General features: G+C 41.7%; 1 protein-coding gene across 7 annotated transcripts in view; it reads right to left on the bottom strand.

Annotated features, from left to right (window-relative positions):
- The window catches only part of wdfy3 (WD repeat and FYVE domain containing 3), a 101,794-nt gene extending 89,200 nt beyond the window's left edge, over positions 1–12,594 (bottom strand). For 6 of the 7 annotated variants that reach the window (XM_023958790.1, XM_023958792.1, XM_023958791.1 and 3 more), the window contains exon 1: positions 2,945–3,180. In XM_023958790.1, coding sequence (XP_023814558.1) covers positions 2,945–2,973 — 29 coding nt within the window. In that variant the 5' untranslated portion in view covers positions 2,974–3,180. Of the gene's footprint in view, positions 1–2,944; positions 3,181–12,359 lie in introns of those variants that run through there. The other variant, XM_023958796.1, reaches the window with a different exon arrangement.
- Between the last annotated feature and the right edge of the window lie 6,656 nt (positions 12,595–19,250).

Below are 19,250 nucleotides of genomic sequence, written 5' to 3'. Positions count from 1 at the left end.
TGTTTAAACTGAAATAAACACTTGTGCTATGGACACCAAATGGGGACATTTATTGCAAATGCAGTGCAACCCACTGCCACGCACCCCGCACAAGCATGTCCCTCACTGTTGCAACAGCGTTTAAGGGAGAACAACCAAGACTTTGCTAACACTGAGATTTCTTGCCAACAAAAAAGTTATCTACAAAACAAGACTTGCAATATATGAACAAAATGAAAACAATGAAACAACTAAATACATAATTTCCATTTGACTGCAACAGTCAATAAAAAAGTCAACACAACTACAATTAGATTCAAAATTACCCTCGACTACATAGGAGGCATCTGACAAAGAGGTCCATCCGATTGAACAAATGAGCTCAATTTGATTTGTTAAATACATCAAGCTGTCATAAGAGCATATGTGTAAACATGCCTCAGCATTGAGGAGGATGGTATCATTCAAGTTCATAACCCAAGGTTTCTTCCAATGTTTACAAATCCCCCGCATGTCTGTTACTCTGCAAAAAGACTACTATGGGTTCCACTTCTGAGCAGCGAGCCAATCACAAGACAGCCAAGGACAGGCTTTAGTCCATCCCTAATGTTCACACCAGGATCCGAAATGCATGATCAAGCGACCACTTCCTCTGCAGAGTCTATGCACGTTTCAGGGTCTCACATTCATGTTCACGCGTTGCTATGCATGCTTTAAGTCCGTTTTTGGGTTCAATGCTCAAAACCTGTGGCCAGTCAATGCGCGTCAAATGTTAAACCAGTTGAACAACAATCAGGGAATCAGATTTGGTAGTTACGTATGTTTAGCGTCCTCTTCAAAACACAGAAATAACAACCGTTTGAAAAAGCGGTCATGAAGAAGAAATCCGTAATGGCGGATCTATGACAGCAGGTCTTTTATGTGTCAGAATAGAGCTGTGAAAGATAAAGCCTGGAGCTCGATTCACCAGATTTACAGCGCTTTGACATTTCACACCAAGCCTCTCCCAACTGTGAGTTCATGCACTAGCATCGGGTGGCGACAGTCCAGTGTGAACACAAGAATGCCCGTCTAACGCATTCTTGAACCACTATGTCGCACAGAATTCTTAATAGACAGTCTGTAGTAGGGTTGTGCCGATGGACGATATCATCGTCCATCGTGATGGGTGACTGACATCCCGATGGAGAGACCACCATCGTGATGCCACGCCCCCGCCACGTTGCGCGTCGACACCATAAGCCGCGGTTACATGTACAAAATATCTTGATGGGATCAATGGTCGGATTAGAATCCAACCGTGTACATGGTTCCAGAAAAATGTTTTCAGAATATAAAAACGTTCACTAAGGTCACACTTTCCGTCGGAATAAATCATTCGCACATGCGCAGTAGGGTTTGAAAAACGGAAGGATATAAACTCCGCCGAGCGGCTTTTTTTTTTTCAAACTTTATTGTATGTAACAATTCAATACAAAACATTGTTAAACAGCGCCGAGCGGCTATATGCATTGACATGTCAGCTCGGTAAAATACGAGATGATCTTCTAAACGTGCTTTTAAAAATGTTACGGTTATTATGAAACACCTGTTCGCTCATCATTTGAATTTTAATCCGTGTGGTCAGTGCTTTTTCTGAATGAAGCCAGGATTAGCAGTATGCTAACACGGGCTAACAACATTAGCTTTGGGTGGTGCTGCTTGCTGGCTGCACGTAAACATGTAAGAATAACATTAGCCTTTATTTAGTCGGGACACGACTGGAAACACAAATCCGCGTGATTGTTTGAATGTTTTCTAAGGACTGAGCGACATTTCTGCTTTGAAGCTCAAACCGCTGTGTGTGCTGACGATCCGAGCTGTGCTCAGACACACACTTTTAGACCCGGTTCTGAGTTCGGATGCTTGTACCCCTAGAGCTGCGGGACGGATCGCAGTCTTAAATATCCCACACACATCACTCATGTACCCCCCCCCCCCCCTTCCCATCAAACACAAAGCTGTAAGTCCGCACTCCCCCGGAAGTGCGGGAGCGGACTACTTCTCTTCTATTTTGTTTGTTACTTTTTTTGTTAAAGTCACTTCCCTCAGTTTATACTGGATCATCGCGGATTGGGAAATAAAATGAAAAAAGCAAAAAAATGAATAGCAGTTATATAAGAACGAAAAATGTAAAAATACCCCCCCCCCCCCCCCCCGACGATGTCATCGTCCATCCCGATGGTTGACAGCAAACATCGTCAACGGCCAATTTAAGGGACATCGCCCAACCCTAGTCTGTAGCACAGAATTCAGCAAAAGTTAGTAGTTTTCTACACGCTTTGACTTATTGGATAAAAACAAAGAATAAATGACATTTTTGATGCCAACAGGACTGGACTTTATCAGTGCCAACAACCTCCACACTGGAAATCAGTGAGCTCCTCACATTTATAGTTCTTTTTTTGTTAAAATACTGCTTTTATCATGGCTTAGTGATGCCACGGAGCAATTCGGATTTCTCCACATAGCATTTTAATAAAACACTAAGCAGCAATATATTATGCCCAACCTTTAGTACGACATTTACATCTTATGCAAACATCATCAATAACAAAAATCTTCTTCAGCAACAAGTACGAAAAAAGAGGAGTATAAATTAACTTTGAAATATTTAATAGTGTTGACAAAAAGCTGAACGTCTGACTAACTAAAACATGTTGTATTTTAACTGGACTTTCTTAAAAAAATATACCAATAAAAATAGAGTTTTAAAACCTTAATTAGAAAACAATGAATGTCTTCCCAAATGAATTCAAATGTTTGGTCACGTCCTCTCTTTTAATTTAACTGCATAACAAAAAAAAGAAGACTAAATGTTAAGTAACCTGAAAAACAGTCTGGAAAGGTTTCTGCATCGGCACACAGCAAACAAGCTCTTCGTCACCACGGAGACAAGCTCAGCACCCTTCCCGAGCCCCCCTACCTGCTGTTCTCCCTGCGCTCCGCCAGCATTTTACCTCATCTGCACCACAGGAGAAAATGTGATCGTCATGCACCGAAAGCTGCCCGTTGCCCCCTCACAAGTCTCTGTTGATACGGACAAGCAGGGACGGGGGTGTCATGCCTCCTCCCACAGCAGCAGGAAGAGTGAAACGCAGTGGCAAGGACCATCTTCATCGGCAGGGAGAGGCTTTGTTTGCCAGCAGGATGGGTAGGGGCACGCACACGCGCATGTGTTCTGTGTGTGTGTTTGTGTGTGGTCTGCCGGTACTGGCACAACTGATCCCCCCCCCCCCCGACACTGGGTGTGGTAAGCAGGACTTCAGAGAAACAGGAGGGAGGGGAAAGTGCAGAGGATGGAGCTATAATAAAGACAGGAACAAACCATTTACCGCACTAAGAGAGGGGAGCACACCTGAGCATCGCCTCTAAACGTTCAGTTGGATTCAGGGTCAATGAGTGCATCTTCACTGAGGCCGATCGGGACGCATGAATAGAGAAAAATATCAAAACAATAAGTCAGTAATCATTTTTGCTAAGAATACAGTACAGACCAAAAGTTTGGACACACCTTCTCATTCAAATGAATGGGAAGGTGTGTCCAAACTTTTGGTCTGTACTGTGTTTGCATAAACAGATTTACAGTGGAACAAAAAAAGTATTTGGTCAGCCATCAACTGTGCAAGTTCTCCAACTGAAAAAGACTAGAGAGGCCTGTAATTCTCTCAACTATGACAGACAAAATGAGAAATAAAAACATCCTGAAAATCATCAGATTTTTAAAGAATTTATCTGTAATCTATGGTGGAAAATAAGCATTAGGTCAGTAACAAAAGTTCAGCTAAATACTTTGTTATATAACCTTTGTTGGCAATGACAGCAGTCAAACGTTTCCTGTAAGTGTTCACAAGGTTTTCCCAAACTGTTGCTGGGATTTTGGCCCGTTCCTCCATGCAGATCTCCTCTACAGCAGTGATGTTTTTGGGCTGTTGCTGGGCAACACAGACTTTCAACTCCCTCCAAAGATTTTCTATGGGGTTGAGATCTGAACACTGGCTAGGCCACTCCAGGACCTTGAAATGCTTCTTATGAAGTCATTCCTTTGTTACCAGGGCAGTGAGTTTGGGATCGTTGTCATGCTGAAAGACCCAGCCACGTTTCATCTTCAATGGCCTTGCTGATGGAAGGAGGTTTTCACTCAAAAGCTGACTATACATGACTTCATTCATTCTTTCCTTTATACAGATCAGTCGTCCTGGTACCTTTGCTGGAAAACAGCCCCAAAGCATGATGTTTCCACCCCCACGCTTTACAGTAGTTATGGTGCTCTTTGGATGCAACAATTCACAGGTTTCAGGCTCTTACAGACACTGTGATATAAAAGATAATAGTAAACCAAAATTGGCGCAGATTTTTTTTCCAAGCACTTAGCCGCTGCGCCGCCCCCAGTTAAATTTGCGCCCCGGGCAATTGCCATTATTGCCTGTGCCTAAAACCGCTACTAGTGCGCGCCCCCCCTGGCTTCGCCCCACTATTTGAGAAGACCTGTTATAGACACTTAAATATCGGTATTGCCAAATGTCGGCTATCAGCTATAGTTGCAGAGGAAATATTGGTTATCAATTTCTAGGGGTGTGACGATAACCGCATCACCGCGGTGATGAGATGAGGTCCTCACCGCCGCATCACAGCATGTTTTTGTTTTTTCTTGAAAGTTTTTTTTTGTTTTTTTGAAAGTCCTGCACATGGTGCGTGATTGGAACCATAATAAATACATTAATCTTTGCTGATAATTAACTTTTTCTGCTGGTCCTTTGTTCAGACTTCAAGGGCTTCAGGGGGAAACCTTTTATTACTGTTCTCCTTCACTCTGTAACACCAAACATGAACGCGCACTGTTAGAGCGCGATGAATATCACTACATGTTTTGTTTGGGAACTATTTTGTGCAGCGCAAAGTTACGTGTCTGTATAAACAAAGGCGGAGCCTCCTGACCCGCGTCCTTCATGGGTGTCAGGCATCATGGCTACCGGAAAGGTGACAACTTACTAGGCAATTTATAATATTCTGAGCAGATGTCTGTACCAGAGAGTACAGGTGAAACTCGCGTGCAGCTCCACAGTGGTCCGCTGCAGAAGAATCAACACGCTCCCCCAACACACGTGTGTGCGCTCCTTCCTCTTACGCACGCAGCGCTCTGACACACATACACATAGTCATTCTACAACACCTATGTAGTTAGTTTGTTAGATAGCTAGCAGTTAGTTGTTGCTGTTAATTGTTAATAAAGAATACTGCAGTGTAATTGTATTCATTTGCGGAACGCGGCCGCCGGGGGATTTCGTGGGGGGGCGGATAACCGCGACACCGCCCCCTGCAGGTTCATCACCGCGGTGATCAAAAATCTCACACGTCACAGCTCTATTGATATAGGCCCATTCTAATTGAACAGGAAATCACATTGGGAGATTGTCATTTGAATCGATTGTGTAGTTTGGCAACAACACTGCATCATTTGTGTTATTTTCTTCATGTTAACTCGAGGTTTGCTGCAGAGTTTGAGCAGAAGAACCGCAACACCATGAGCACAATGATGTCTTCATGTTTTTTTCATGGCAACATTATCTAATGTTTTCCTTCTGTCATGAATGAGTCATGTCATCCCAGTGCTCAACAATGATTCTGCATTTCTATGACGCTTTCATGGAATCATCCATCTGAGGAGAGCTGCTCATGCAGGTTTTCACAGACTCAGAACAGCTACGGCTACTACCCGAGTAAGGGCTATGAGAGGGTGGATAACAAGCCCAAACGGAAATAAAAAACCTTAACACAAAGGTAACAGAGAAAACATCCAGATTACTCTGGCTGCCGAGTGTGGGGGAGTGGAACACCACTTGAAATCAGACAGGGTCACCTGGAAACATACAATGACTCAAGGAAACATCAATGATGACGCAGCAGTAGGTTTTTCTAAACTGTACCAATTCAAAACTTCAAAAAATGTCACATTTAATCCATGAATGTTTAGGTTTGTCATCTTAAAACGATAAAACAAACTTGCTGGAAACTGATTCTGATCTTCCTGCTGCAATATTGTTTCATCTACTGCAATTGAACAGTAAATAACGTGGGTACCTAAAACCAATGACACCAGTTATGGTTTTAAGGATGAACAGCCTAAAGCAGGCTCATGGTTTATTTTGAAATGGTTCAAATTAACAAAAACTGTTTAGCTCTGAGTCAGGAGCTAAATATGGACAGAAATTGCTGCCGTCAGAGCAGAAATAAATTCCATGTCTTCCTGAAATCTGTGGTTGACTCAAACGAGCAAAAAAACATGTGCGCAGCATGACTGTGATGTGTGTTGGCTGCCATGACGTGTGAGTCGAGGACCCGGGAGGCTTAGTTAGTACTGATCCTCTGCTGGTTTAAGAGCCCTGATGCTTCGTGTCAACACACCCAACCTGGAAAAACACTGCTTACTATTGCCATTAGGGGGGCATTTAGCAGGTGCACAACTACACACAAACAAGTGTACACTCACAGCTGCAGATATACAACTGCACATGCATTAGTACACACATACGGCTGCAGGTAAACAACTGCACATGCATAAATACACACATCTTCACATCCACAGTTGTACTAGACAGCTGTTCATGCACAGCTGCAACAATAAACCAGAACTGTATCCTCACCTGCCGTCATAAAGATAAAGGATAAAATAAATATTTGTCCACTAAGGCTGCGCGACATGAGGAAAACTCGCCATTTGAGACATTAGTGATCAATATGGCGATGACGATCTAACTTGCGATACATGACCAAATAGCATCTAAATGCATCATTTCCATTTCACTGCAACAGTTTAAGTAAAAGTCAACATAACTCAATATACACTTCAAATGACCCTCGTCTCTATAGGAGGATGCATGTAACATCAAAGAAGTCCATCCGATTGGTCAACAACGTAAAGGGTCCACCCGATTTGTCAAATGCATAAAGGGATTTATTTGATTCGTTGAACACTTCAAGCTGTTATAAGATTGTTTTAGCACATTTAAAATTGCTATTTATCGCAATTTTTGATGACCTTTGCGATATGCATGTTGAACAGCTTGATTTCGCGATAACGATAAATTTGCGATTAATTTTACAGGCCTTTTGTCCACTGATGTCCGCTATAAATGCATATTCTGTATGATTCCAATTTCCATCATTTATACGTAAACATTGCTGTACTTTTGAACATTTCCTGTTAAATTCCAACATAAAAAGAGCAGTGAAGCAGCACTGAGCTCTCCCTTAAGTTAGATTGGGAAATTCCTTTCTAACTAGTATGAGCATGTGACCATTAGCTTACTCGGTGTATGCTAATTATATAACAATCTAATATATTTCTATACATTTTTTAAATTTTCTTTTACATGTCTGCACTTCTCATTTAATAGGTAATGTATGACACACGTATTTGTTGTTTATTTAGTGTTCGGATCTGACATGAAGACGCACTACAAAGACACAAGGTGAGGCAGGCAGTAGCGCTACCTCACTGTAGAGGGCGCTCGTGAGCTCACGTTTTTTTCTTTGGTGGTTGCTAATAAAGATCAAAAGGAGTATGTTATTTTATGTTTTGCTCTAACTGACTGGAAAAATGGTGGATATGACATATCCGCTCAAAAAATTCTTTTTAATTTGGACTTATAATCAAAACACGAAAAAATAAATAATGGACGACCAATGCTGGAGCTGAACGGCTTTAAGCGTCAACCTTACAAAAAGGTTTTCAAAATACTTCTAAAACTATGTGAACATAAGGAGTTTTACCCTAGAGTCAGAGAGATTTTAGTCCAGAAGGAGAGGTGAAAAGACTTTATTTATAACAAGTAAAGGTTAGACCTGTGTGTGATGCTACGTACACACCGAGAGAATCGGTCTCATCACAATTCTGGAATCACAATTATTAATTTATCCTTCATGATCAATTTTCAAACGGTTGGTTCTTGTTTGTTTTGAGAAGGACGCTAACCATACGTTACTATCAAATCTGAGTCCCCTGATTGTTGTTCAGCTGGTTTAACTTTTAACAGGTTTAACTTTGTTGTGTGCATAAAGCCTGACTTAAAAACTTGCATAGCTAAACGTGAACACGAGAGTTTTGCAGAAGCTCCAAACACGCATAAAGGTATGTTGACATAGACTTTTTATTGGATGTGGCCACTTGAACGCGCACTGCCAAGGCTGTTGTGAACGTAGCTTGAGACAATAGAGCTATGTCTGTAGCACTCATCTTCGTGTTTTTGTACTGAATCGCTATACATTTTACATTCTTCCTTGGTCCAATATGAACCTGCAATCAGTCGTCGACAAATAAATGGGGTTCATATATTTGTAAATCTGACTCTGAAAGAGTCAGCGCCTCACCAGCTACAGACCTCACCACCCGTCACTGCACCACAGCAACACCTCAGATCGGGATCACTGAACCAGTAAACTAGATCACAGCACTTTGACTTTTGAACAACTGTGAGACTCTCCACGTTCACACCAGGACTTCAAGGTTCATCACTATGAGCTCATGTCCTCAATGAGACGCTGTCGTGTAAACACACGTCCGGTCCGGTTACCCAGATAAAGCTTACGTTTAGGATAAAACATCTGGGCTTTGTTGGATTTTATTCTAGGTAGTCAAAGCTGTAAACATCTTCCCAATGAGACACACATGGACAACTCAACGCTGGTGATGTTTGACTCTTTCCATCTACTGGCAGAGTTAATGAATGAACTGTTGAACTCTAGCGTAAAAAAGGATGATGTTACATTGAATTTTCCTGCTTTTAAACTTTCTGATTCTAAGCTTGATGTATGTCACAGAGTGAAATATCTTGGTCATACCATCAATGATAAACTTACAGATGATGATGATATCCACAGACAACGGTGTATCTTATACGCTCAGGTAAACACGCAGGTTTTATTCATGTTCTGACAATCTTAAAACCCTCCTATTCAAAACTTACTGCAAACAGCTGTATACTGCCCACCTGTGGACCAACTACAGGGCATCCAGCATGAGGAGGCTGCGAGTAGCCTATAATGATGCCCTAAAGATTTTATTAAAACAGCCACGGTGGTGGCAAGCAGTGTGTTTGTTGGTGGAAGAGTTCATTCTTTCCCAGCTTTGTTGAGACCTTTTATCTTTGGCTTTATTTATCGTCTTAATGCTTCAAACAACAAAAGCATCTTAACTCTCACCAAGGTGACGTACAGCACTTTTAGATACCAGTACCCTATTTGGAGGTTTTGGTGTGGTCTCCTTTTAACTTTTGAGTTTTTTTAGTCAGCAGTAATTTTAGCCTCTTTTTTTTAAGTTCATAATACTTCATTATTTTATTGTTTTTATACTTTTATGTCATTGTTTTTATACGTGTATTGTTAGAGCCATTTAAACATTTTACGACCTTCCTACTGGATTTTGTGTTCGAATAGGTCAATTTACAATTTATAGTTGACGCGTCTTTCTTGAATGAACTTCCACAGGCCAAGTTCTTCGTTTTCAAGTATTTACTTTATTTTTTTGTTGTCACAATCCATTTGAAAGTAAATACTTGAAAACGAAGAACCTGTGGAAATTCATTCAAGAAAGACGTGTCAACTATAAGCTCTGACTCCACAGCTTAAGTGTGTCTTTCAGAAATTAGACGGAGCCACGCTTACATGTATGAATGTTTTTTATTTGTATTCTTTTATTTGTTTTGTGTTTATTGTGGCAAATGGACCTTGAGTCTGAGCAGGATGTGAGATCAGCACTGACAGCAGATACAGCGCTCGCATCCAAAGCCTTGTCTGCTCTTCTTAGATCTGACTCAAATGATCATCAAACACCCACGGTCAGTGGTTCGCCATCTGAAATGCTTTTACAGTATATTCTGCTGGCAAATTGTCCTTCAGTGTTGTCAATAGCATCTGAACGCCCGCTCGTGTGGCGTTTCTCTGTGGAGTACACATGTTTACACCTGCTGTCATGTGAGGAAACCTGCAGACCCCGCAGGGTCGTGACAGGAAACTGCAGCAAGCTGTTTTCACACAAACACAGCAGGATTAGAAAGTTTGTAATACAAAGATCATTCAGTTCTGAGCAAAACTTTACAGTAAGGCTCAACTTCAGGCCATCTACGAGGGTCCAAGCTGCTGCAGGTTCTCTACATCTGCTCAGTTCTGATGGGAAAGCTTTTGTTCTCTAGAGCCTGACCTGGGACCTTGACCTGACTCAGCAGCTTCTCTGTGATCCAAATCAATCAGGAGCTTCTGCTGGAACCGGGAAATAGCCTTTGCCTCCAATCCAAACATTTAAAGTCCCACTCTGATCCTCTTTTGTAAAAGCGTTCCCAGTGCTCTTTTACTTTTGATTATGCCATTTCAGCTAAAATCTTAAAACCTGTGTCGTTTTGTAGGACATAGTTTCTGCAGAGTGGCAGGAGTTCATTATATAAGGGTTAATGGCCGACGAACTGTGCATTATTACTTTTTAACGCACGCCGCGTCGGACGGTTTAAAAAGTATTATTGCGAAGGCCATGAACCTGCTTATACCATGGTCACTTACAAAAGCAATACATATTAACCAGTTTTTAGGCCTTAATTCTAGTTTTTTTCCGATTTGGATCGCTTTTCTCATCCACACCACGTAACAAATAATCCGCGTCGCGCCGCACCACCGCTGCAGTCAAGATTCTGCGATATATATATGCTGATCTTCCCGATGGGTTGAATAAAGCATCAGTTCAGAGAGAAAGTTCACCTCTTACCGCTTGTTTTAGTCCAAATGATGAAGCAAAAGGTTGTTTTAAAGAAACCGGCACAGTGACACAAAACATTTAAGCTAGGTGACCGGAACTTCTTTTTTCACCATGCGGTTATCACCGTGGTTTATCATTTTTGAATGTACACCAAGCAGCCAATGAGAATCGAGTTTTCACCCGGACCATGGTATAATCTGAGTTACTGTTTGCATAGAGCAACCCCCTCCCTTCCCCTCCCCATTGCTGAGAGCTCTCTGTTTACAGACTCTCCTGCTAGATTCCAGCTATTGAAACCTGCTAAAGCACATATGTTGAATCTCCATCATCTTTCTCCTCCTGATGCACACCGGAGCGTGAATGCCAGGAGCGGAGCAGGGCGCTCGTGGCCCGCCCAGCGCATTTATTACATCACAAATACAATCTATTTTTTCATCTGCTCCTGATTCATAATGCTTTGGGGAAAAAAATACTCAGAAATGCCGTTTCAACCTTTATTTTCTTTATATATGCCCCCCATGATAAGAAAAATTCCACAAGAACATGTTAAAAACGCCCAAAACACCAGTTTTTGTTTTTGAGTGGTTCTCTAGGAAAGGACGGGGATTCAAGATACCTCAAATTAATAATTGGAAAAATCTGAGATTCTTTTGTTTAAAAAACACCAGATTATTAATCTAAGATTATTTTGATCCACATTGTAGCCATAATACAAAGAAACCAGTGCAGATTATTTGGGGGTGCAGGACAGATGAGAAATGCAACTTCCAAAATAAAAGTACACTTTCAGACAGGGAGCAGTTTCCATCTCACATGTTTTATCTTGGGAGTGAGATTGTAGGTCTGCACGTGGATCCACCATAGTGGATCACAGAGATCATGAGTTTTTCTGATCTGTTGGTCTGGTGGTGCAGAGACCACACGGGACGCGTCCGTGGCTGCGGACATGGATGGAGGAGGAGGAGGAGGATGAAGAAGTGGGTAGAAGGTTTGTGCGTGCTGTCATTACTGGTGCGTGCTGGGGGGGGGGGGGGGACCGTGCCAGGTGAGCAGGTGGGCGCGCCCCGCGGTTGCTACGTCACCCTCAAGGGAACAAAGCGCTGAGCTGCGGGGAGCCACGCGCAGGTGACCGGACCGGAGTGACCGACACTGCCCCCCGTTAGCCCCCTGGTGACGCGTCAGACGTCAGATAGGCGCCGACGCATCTTACTGAGGAGGGGGGGGGGGGTCCCTGTAAGGTGGCCACAGCCCCCCCAACCCCCCACCGAGGCAGTGATTCTGACCCAAATGCTGCCAGCTACCTTAGCTACCAGCTGATCGCACTAGCATCTGACCGACAACTGTCAGGCTCCATGTTCACAGATGAACGGCCCACAATAAACTATTAACGACACAGAGATATAGTTTTTTTCATTTCACACCAAGACAGCACGATTGGCGGCTCTCTGGACGCCCGAACCGTCATTTCAGTACCGATTTAACCGCCTCCGGGGGTACAAACTCCCCCAGATGCACCCTCCTGTCGGGCTAGCCTGGCAGCTAGCATGCAAAGCTAACTAGCCCCTTCCAGAGAGCAGCCTCCGCTGGATCCACTCACCGCACAGCAGCGATCGCGCAGAGAGAGCTCGCTGGGTCTGGGAATGTCGGCGATATCCCGCAATGAGTCGACCGTGCTTGCTCACTCCGTGTACATCCATATGTCTGAGACGATGCGTTAATCCAGAGGACTTCTCCGCTGCTTCACCTTCCTTCTGCCGGTAGCCATTTTTTTTCCACAATGTCCAAATAAACGGAGCAGCCAGCCAGTCAGTCAGGTCCCACAGCCGAGCCGCTTCCTCGCAGCATCCTCCGAGGACGCGTATGTGGCGCAACACTGACATCTGCTGGCCGGACCTGGAAGCACAGCGCTGGCGAGCTTTTTAACTTTAACCCCTGTGAGACTGGCAGGGACCTTTTTATTCTCAAAATATGTTTATTGAGTGAAATCTTTTCTACCTTTTTCCAAAAATAAATTTAACTTCTAAAAATCACTCAAGAAATTGATTTTTAGATCAGGCTCCAGAGCCACATGCAGATCTGTCTCCATTGTGGCTTTAATTATTTCTGAGGAAAAAAGCAAACAGATTGAGTAAATAACGAGTTTGTAGTTTCTGGTTGTTTTATTTTTAGTTAAGTTTTGTCTTCTTTTTTTAGATTTTTAACATGCTAGAAAGGAAAATGATTGCAAATGGTTTAATTCACTGTCAGGTTGCTTTATTATTTGTTACATCACAATCTTATTCCAAATTAAATCTATTGATTTTATTTTAATTGGTTTCTGCACTAATGTCAGGTTTAGATTAAAAGAAAAAAAAGACGGTGCACCAAAGTCACAAAGAAAGAGAAAGCATGCCTGACTTTCTTGTATTTAATTCAAGTCAATCTGCTACAACAGAAGGATCTTAATCGACACCTGTGTGTTTTATTTTGAAAGGAACTTGCATGTGTTTCCGTCAAAAGAAAGATATTAAAATAGGTCATTATAGAAAAATGTGATTTGCTGTGGCAACCCCTGAAGGGAAAAGCCAAAAGGAAAAGAAAAGAAATTGTGTGTATGTGTACGTATGTATGTATGTATGCATGTATGTATGTATGTATGTGTGTGTGTGTGTGTGTGTGTGTGGGTGTGTGTGTGGGTGTGTGTGTGTGTGTGTGTGTGTGTATATATGTGTATATATATATATATATATATATATATATATATATATATATATATATATATATATATATATATATATATATATATAATTCAATTCTTTGAAATATCTTAAACTTATATTCTTTTTTTTGTAAAAGGTAGTATAAAAGGTTGCAGATGCCTGTTCTAGATGCTTCAATGATCTGAAACAACAACAACAACAAAGGATTTGTATTTTCAGCGAGTTTTTCCTTGTAAAAACTCTAGATAAACTGATCCAAAGGGTTTGAGATGACAAATAAGTCATTTTAACAATAATTAACCGGTATTTCAATTATTTGTCTTCTCAAAATCTCTGGATCAGTTTATCACGAGACTTTACAAGGAAAGTATGATAAAGGTCCCCTCTACGCCTCAGCGAGCTTAAGGTGTGGAGGATTTTCCCCTCACTGCTCAGGCTCTGTAAACTGCGATCAGTTTACTTTGTCTGTGCCTCTGCCGGTTTTGGTTTTAATCTTTAATTATTTGGTTTGTTTGTATTCAGGGGCAGCGGAGGCACCCTTGCTGACTTGTTTGGCGTCCTTGATTTTATTGCTCAGCAGTTGCGGCTTGCTGCTGTCAGCTTTAGCCCATGGGCCACCAGCTCTACCTCCACGTGAGCCGGCCCAGCGCTCCGTTGGTAAACCTCGGCCCTTGAAGGGTCTCCTTCCCAATCTTCCCTCAACAGTGTGAATGTTTCCCCTTTTTTGATTTTTTAGCATTTTTTAGCTATAATAAAATTACTTAAAGCTGGACTTGGCCTCATTTTGGAAAAAAATCTGCTCACCTGTTAAAGCGCCTTTGGGACCATGGGGGGGGGGTTGGCGTTGTCGACACCAGAGCTCCCCCACTTGCCACACCTGTAAGAAGAAGGTTCTGTCACAGACTTGGTTGGATTTTAGTTTTACACTTAGTGCTTCTTCTGACAAAACCCTCTGCATTTATCCGGACTTGGGACCGGCACACGGGAGCACTAGAATGTGCTCCCATGAGGTTGCATTAATTTTTTTTTCTTTAATAAATATTGTCAGTAATTTATTTATTTATTTATTTGTTGTTCATTTATTTGGTTTTCTTAAAATATTTATTTACTGTTATACTACAGACAAACCTAAGTAGTGGCTTGATAAATAAAGTACAATGATGTTAAAGTCCAAATTTACATAAAAAGAAATTACATTTAAAAGGAAATCTAAACATTTGACTGTCTTCTCCTGATGTTTTTTTTATTTTGTTTAGGTGGGGGGAACTGAAGCTCTCAGAGAAAACCCACACAAACACGTTTTCAGCGTGTCGCCCGTTTTTTTGTTTTAATTTTTTTTCATAATTGTCAGTACATTCATTATTTTTATTCTCCTAATGGTTTTCTTAAAAAAATTTAATTACAGTTATATTACAGACAAACTTAAGTAGTGGCTTGATAAATAAAGTACAATGATGTTAAAGTCTTTATTTACATGAAAAAAAAATTACATTTAAAAAGAAATCTAAACAGTTGACTGTCTTCTCCTGATGTTTTTTTTTTCTTTTTGTTTAGGTGGGGGGAACTGAAGCTCTCAGAGAAAACCCACACTAACACGTTTTCAGCGTGTCGCCCGTTTTTTTGTTTGTTTTTAAGCTAAGACCAAATTTTGAAGACTTTGATTTGTTCCGGCTGAGTTCCGGGCCGTCTGTGTGAAGATGAGAAAACCTCACTTGTCTAAACGTCCTCGTACGTCCTGTCAGGTGATGAGTGCATGTTTGAGTGTACAGTTTGTCCATTTACGCCCAATGTCTAACCATAAGGTCAGTTCAAACTACTACTTCACTTAAGTACCCAACCCCAACCCTATTCCCCTAAAACCCACCTGTACACTCAGTCAAACATGCATCTTCCAGCTGCGGTTAGCTGCTGCAGATTCAGGACTTGACCTCTTAAAGCCGCCGTGTTCTTCTGCAGGAGGAAGGTTTCTTCCTGTGCTGCGACGTTTTCTGCTTGCAGAGAATCAAGCCGTTCCTCTGCTCCGCTCAAGCAGTTTCTGAACCTGTGCTGACAGATCCTAGATTGTTTTTGCTCTTTCTCTGGGTCTCTGCGTGGACTTTGTGAGACGCAGATGCTTTGACAAATGCTCCTTTTCCTTCTGCAGTGTCTTTGTTTCCTCTTTGAGCAGATCCAGCTGACGGTTTTGTCTTTTCTTTAGAACAAGCTGCTCGTCTGCAATCGTCTTCTTCTCTCTTAAAGTTGAAAGCTCTGTTTGTAATTGCTTTTTCAGATCTTCCAGCTTATTTATTCTCTCCACCATTGCAGGATATATTTCATGGAGTTCCTGGATTTGCAGAACCTGCACTCGCAGAGGTCCGATTTTTCTCTGGAGAATAGTGGTTTCCTGCTCCAGCCTCTGACACTGAGAAAAGGTAGCTCTATAGTGCCGCTCATGATCTTCCAAGCGGGAAACTTTCTCCCTAAGTTTTTTCAGTTCAGCTTCCTGACCAGCTTTTTTCCTCTTCAGGACTTTCTTCCTCAAATCGATCAGTTTCCTCTCAAGTGTCAGCTCATCTTTTGGCCGAAGTTTGGCCTGTAGAGCTGTGGCCTCTGCTTGGAGAGTCTCTATGTTTGCAGAGAGGACAGCAACTTGATTACAGTCTTCCACTTTCCCCCTCCGCTTTTGAAAACATGTCCTCAGATTTCTTATCCATTTCATCACGAAATTGGTTTTCTTTGATTTCTGCTGGTTTTCCTGTTTGCTGGACATTGTGCCTTTTCTGTCCAAATGCTGTATCTTTGAAATATTTCGAAGATTTTTGGTCTTTCCAAACACCTAAAGATTACTCGCCTGCTTGTACCAGGGAATGGAAATCATTGGAGACTTTGGGTCTATAAACCAGCGTTTGTGATGACGTCAAATGAAGTCATCGTCCGTAATCGATGACATCAAACTCTGTCATCTGATGAAGATGACGTCAAATTAAATTAAGTCATGTTCGTAAAGCAACAGCGTGATGACAGATGACGCAACACGTCATCATCTGTGTGAGATATGAAAACTGTTTTAAAAAAAAAGAAACATTTTTTACCTCAACAGTGGTCCGTATTTTTTCTTTTTTTTTCTTTTAATTTTAATCATTTTTTCTTCTGGTTCGGGAGGTTCGGTGTCCTGCCGTTCGGGGTTTTCAGTTCGGTGTTTCGTCCACAGAAAGGCGCCCCGCCCCTCTGGGAGACGCCAGCAAAGAAATGGAACAGACCCGGTTCCGGTCGCTGCGCTCTCTGAGCAGAAACGGTCCACATGGATCCCGTCAGTTGAGGAGAACCTGCCCTCCTCCTCTTCCTCCTCGGTGATGAAGCGGCGCTAAACTCGTTAAACGTTACCGGGGATCGAGCGGCTGGCGGTAAAAGCAGACGTTCAGTGAGCTCGTAAACAACGACTGAAACCGTGATGGCGAGAGGAAGATTGTCTCCATCTACATAGAAGAACATTCGTCCAAAGATCTTCTTCAAAGTCTTCAATCAGCTCTGAAGAAACCGGAATCAACCGTCTGGTCCAAAACAGCTGATGACACTTTATTTTGAAAGGTCTTCCATAGTTTCCGGGTAAAGGAAGAAAACAGAAGTTAACTTTCTGAACTCTTCTTTATCGTTTCTTCAATAAATCAGCTTTTTTGGGTGTTTTTTTTATTTTTCAGACTGGAGTTTTTGCAGCTCACTGATGCGTTTAGTCAAACACCTGAACATCATCTGGTTTCTGGAGTTCTTCACAGAGGAGTTTGTGTCTTCTGTCTCCCCCTCCCCTCAGGTGAAGATTCTAGGTGTCATCCTTGATAGCTCACTATATTTTCAGTCCCACATCAATAATATTGCTAGGTCAGCCCATTTCCATCTACGTAACATTAATCGTCTACGCCCCTCCCTCACTGTCTCCTCTGCTTCTATCCTGGTCCACAGTCTGGTCACTTCCCGTCTAGACCACTGTAATTCCCTCCTCTTTGGTCTCCCCCAAAAAACCCTCAAGAAGCTCCAACTGGTCCAGAACTAAGCTGCCCGCATCATCTCCAGAACCCCTTCCTTCAGTCATATCCCCCCGGTTCTCCACCAGCTGCACTGAAACTCAAACCTCCTCCATATCAAAACCTCCTCTTGTCCTCTTCGGTCCTCCTCCTCTGTTCAGCTCTCTGTTCCTCCGGCCCGACTCGTCACCATGGGGAGCCGAGCCTTGAGCTGCTCTGCTCCCAAACTCTGGAATTCCTCCTCCTACCTCCATAACATAAACTCTACCAACTTTCAGATCAAAACTTAAAACTCATCTGTTTATTTCTGCCTTCCCATCCTGATTCACTTTTGATTTTATCTTTTATATTTTTTGTGCTTTTGATGTCTGTTTTTTTTTACTTTAAACTTATTTTATTTGTCTTTTATTGTGAAGCCATTTGGTACCTTAAAAGAGTTGTAAAGTGCTATATGAATAAAGTTTAATTCATTCATGCTCGTTTTAATAAAAGAAAAAACATTATTTATGAAATAACACTAAAGAACACTATGATTTTCAGAGACAAAAATTCAGGAAAAAATATACTGATACATAAAAACAAAAACAAAGCAATAAATAGTGGATCCTCTCACGTCATTGTCCCATTGAGGCTTTGAAGCTGCAGCTTCAAAAAAGCAAATTTCTATGTCTTCTGCTGCAGCTACGCATATATCTGCGTTACCTTTTCACCAGTACAGAGTTCCTTGGTTATTGCAGGAGTTACGTTCTAAAAGTAACCATGATCGGTGAAATCCACAGAGTCTGATTACAGACGTTTATGGCAGTAAAACTCCCCACTGTTCACTTTATATACTTTTCTCAGACAGACATGAACATTTTCACCCTTTTCTCTTCTTCAAATTCTCAAAATTGGCCCACATGCAGTATAACCGTTCTGAAAGCATGATCACATTTATGGTATAAAGAGCTTTATGGTAAATGGGTTAATAGCCATTTATCAAAAGGAAGTGAATCAAACAGGATGTCCTCAAATCTGCACTTGCTGTTGAAAATTGCACCAACTTCATCCTCCTCTCTCCTCCTCACACTCATGGTGCAAAAAAAAAAGAACAAGAAAACACAACAGGATGAAATAACTAAGGGTGAAACAACATAAAACAGCTACATGAAAGGGCACACAGAAAGAAAAACCTGTGCTCAACCCAATTCCAACAAGAGCAGGCAATTTCTGCTGTGGGAGCAGGCAGAGCAGGGTATTGTGGGATACAGTCTCCCGTTCTGTCAGTTTAATCTTTTGAACATAGCCAGACTGTATTGCTAGTTGGTACCACAGTGATCCATCTGGATTTGCTCTTTTTATTGCTAAGGCCCACTTTTTCCTTAAGTCTGAATCCATTGGAAACCTGAAAGACAAGTTCAGTCACTGAGTCAGAAATGTATAAATCTACACTACTATAATAGCCTAGTATGCTGTATACAGGTTTAGCAAAATAAAATGTACATTTATGTCGACAGCAAATTATACGTACATCATGCAGCATGTTGATAATAGCCCTGCAGCATCATGCATGTCAACATGTGTAAGATGTCTACTTTACTGATATAGTATTATGTTTTATTCATATGAATGGCTTTTATAAGTAACATAATCTATATTTCAGATGACTGATCTGCATTTGCCATGTTGATTTCTAAAATAGTTATTTTTGACGTAATACTTAAGTAATTCATCTTTGTCATGTGCTTTATCGATATCTTATGATTTTTAATTCTGTCTGATAAAACCTAGGAACCGGATATTGATAAATCA

This window comes from Oryzias latipes, chromosome 9 (assembly GCF_002234675.1).
Source record: "Oryzias latipes chromosome 9, ASM223467v1".
NCBI classification, from domain to species: domain Eukaryota; kingdom Metazoa; phylum Chordata; class Actinopteri; order Beloniformes; family Adrianichthyidae; genus Oryzias; species Oryzias latipes.
Note: the sequence above shows the minus strand (reverse complement) of the source record. Positions and strands in the feature narration are given on the sequence as shown.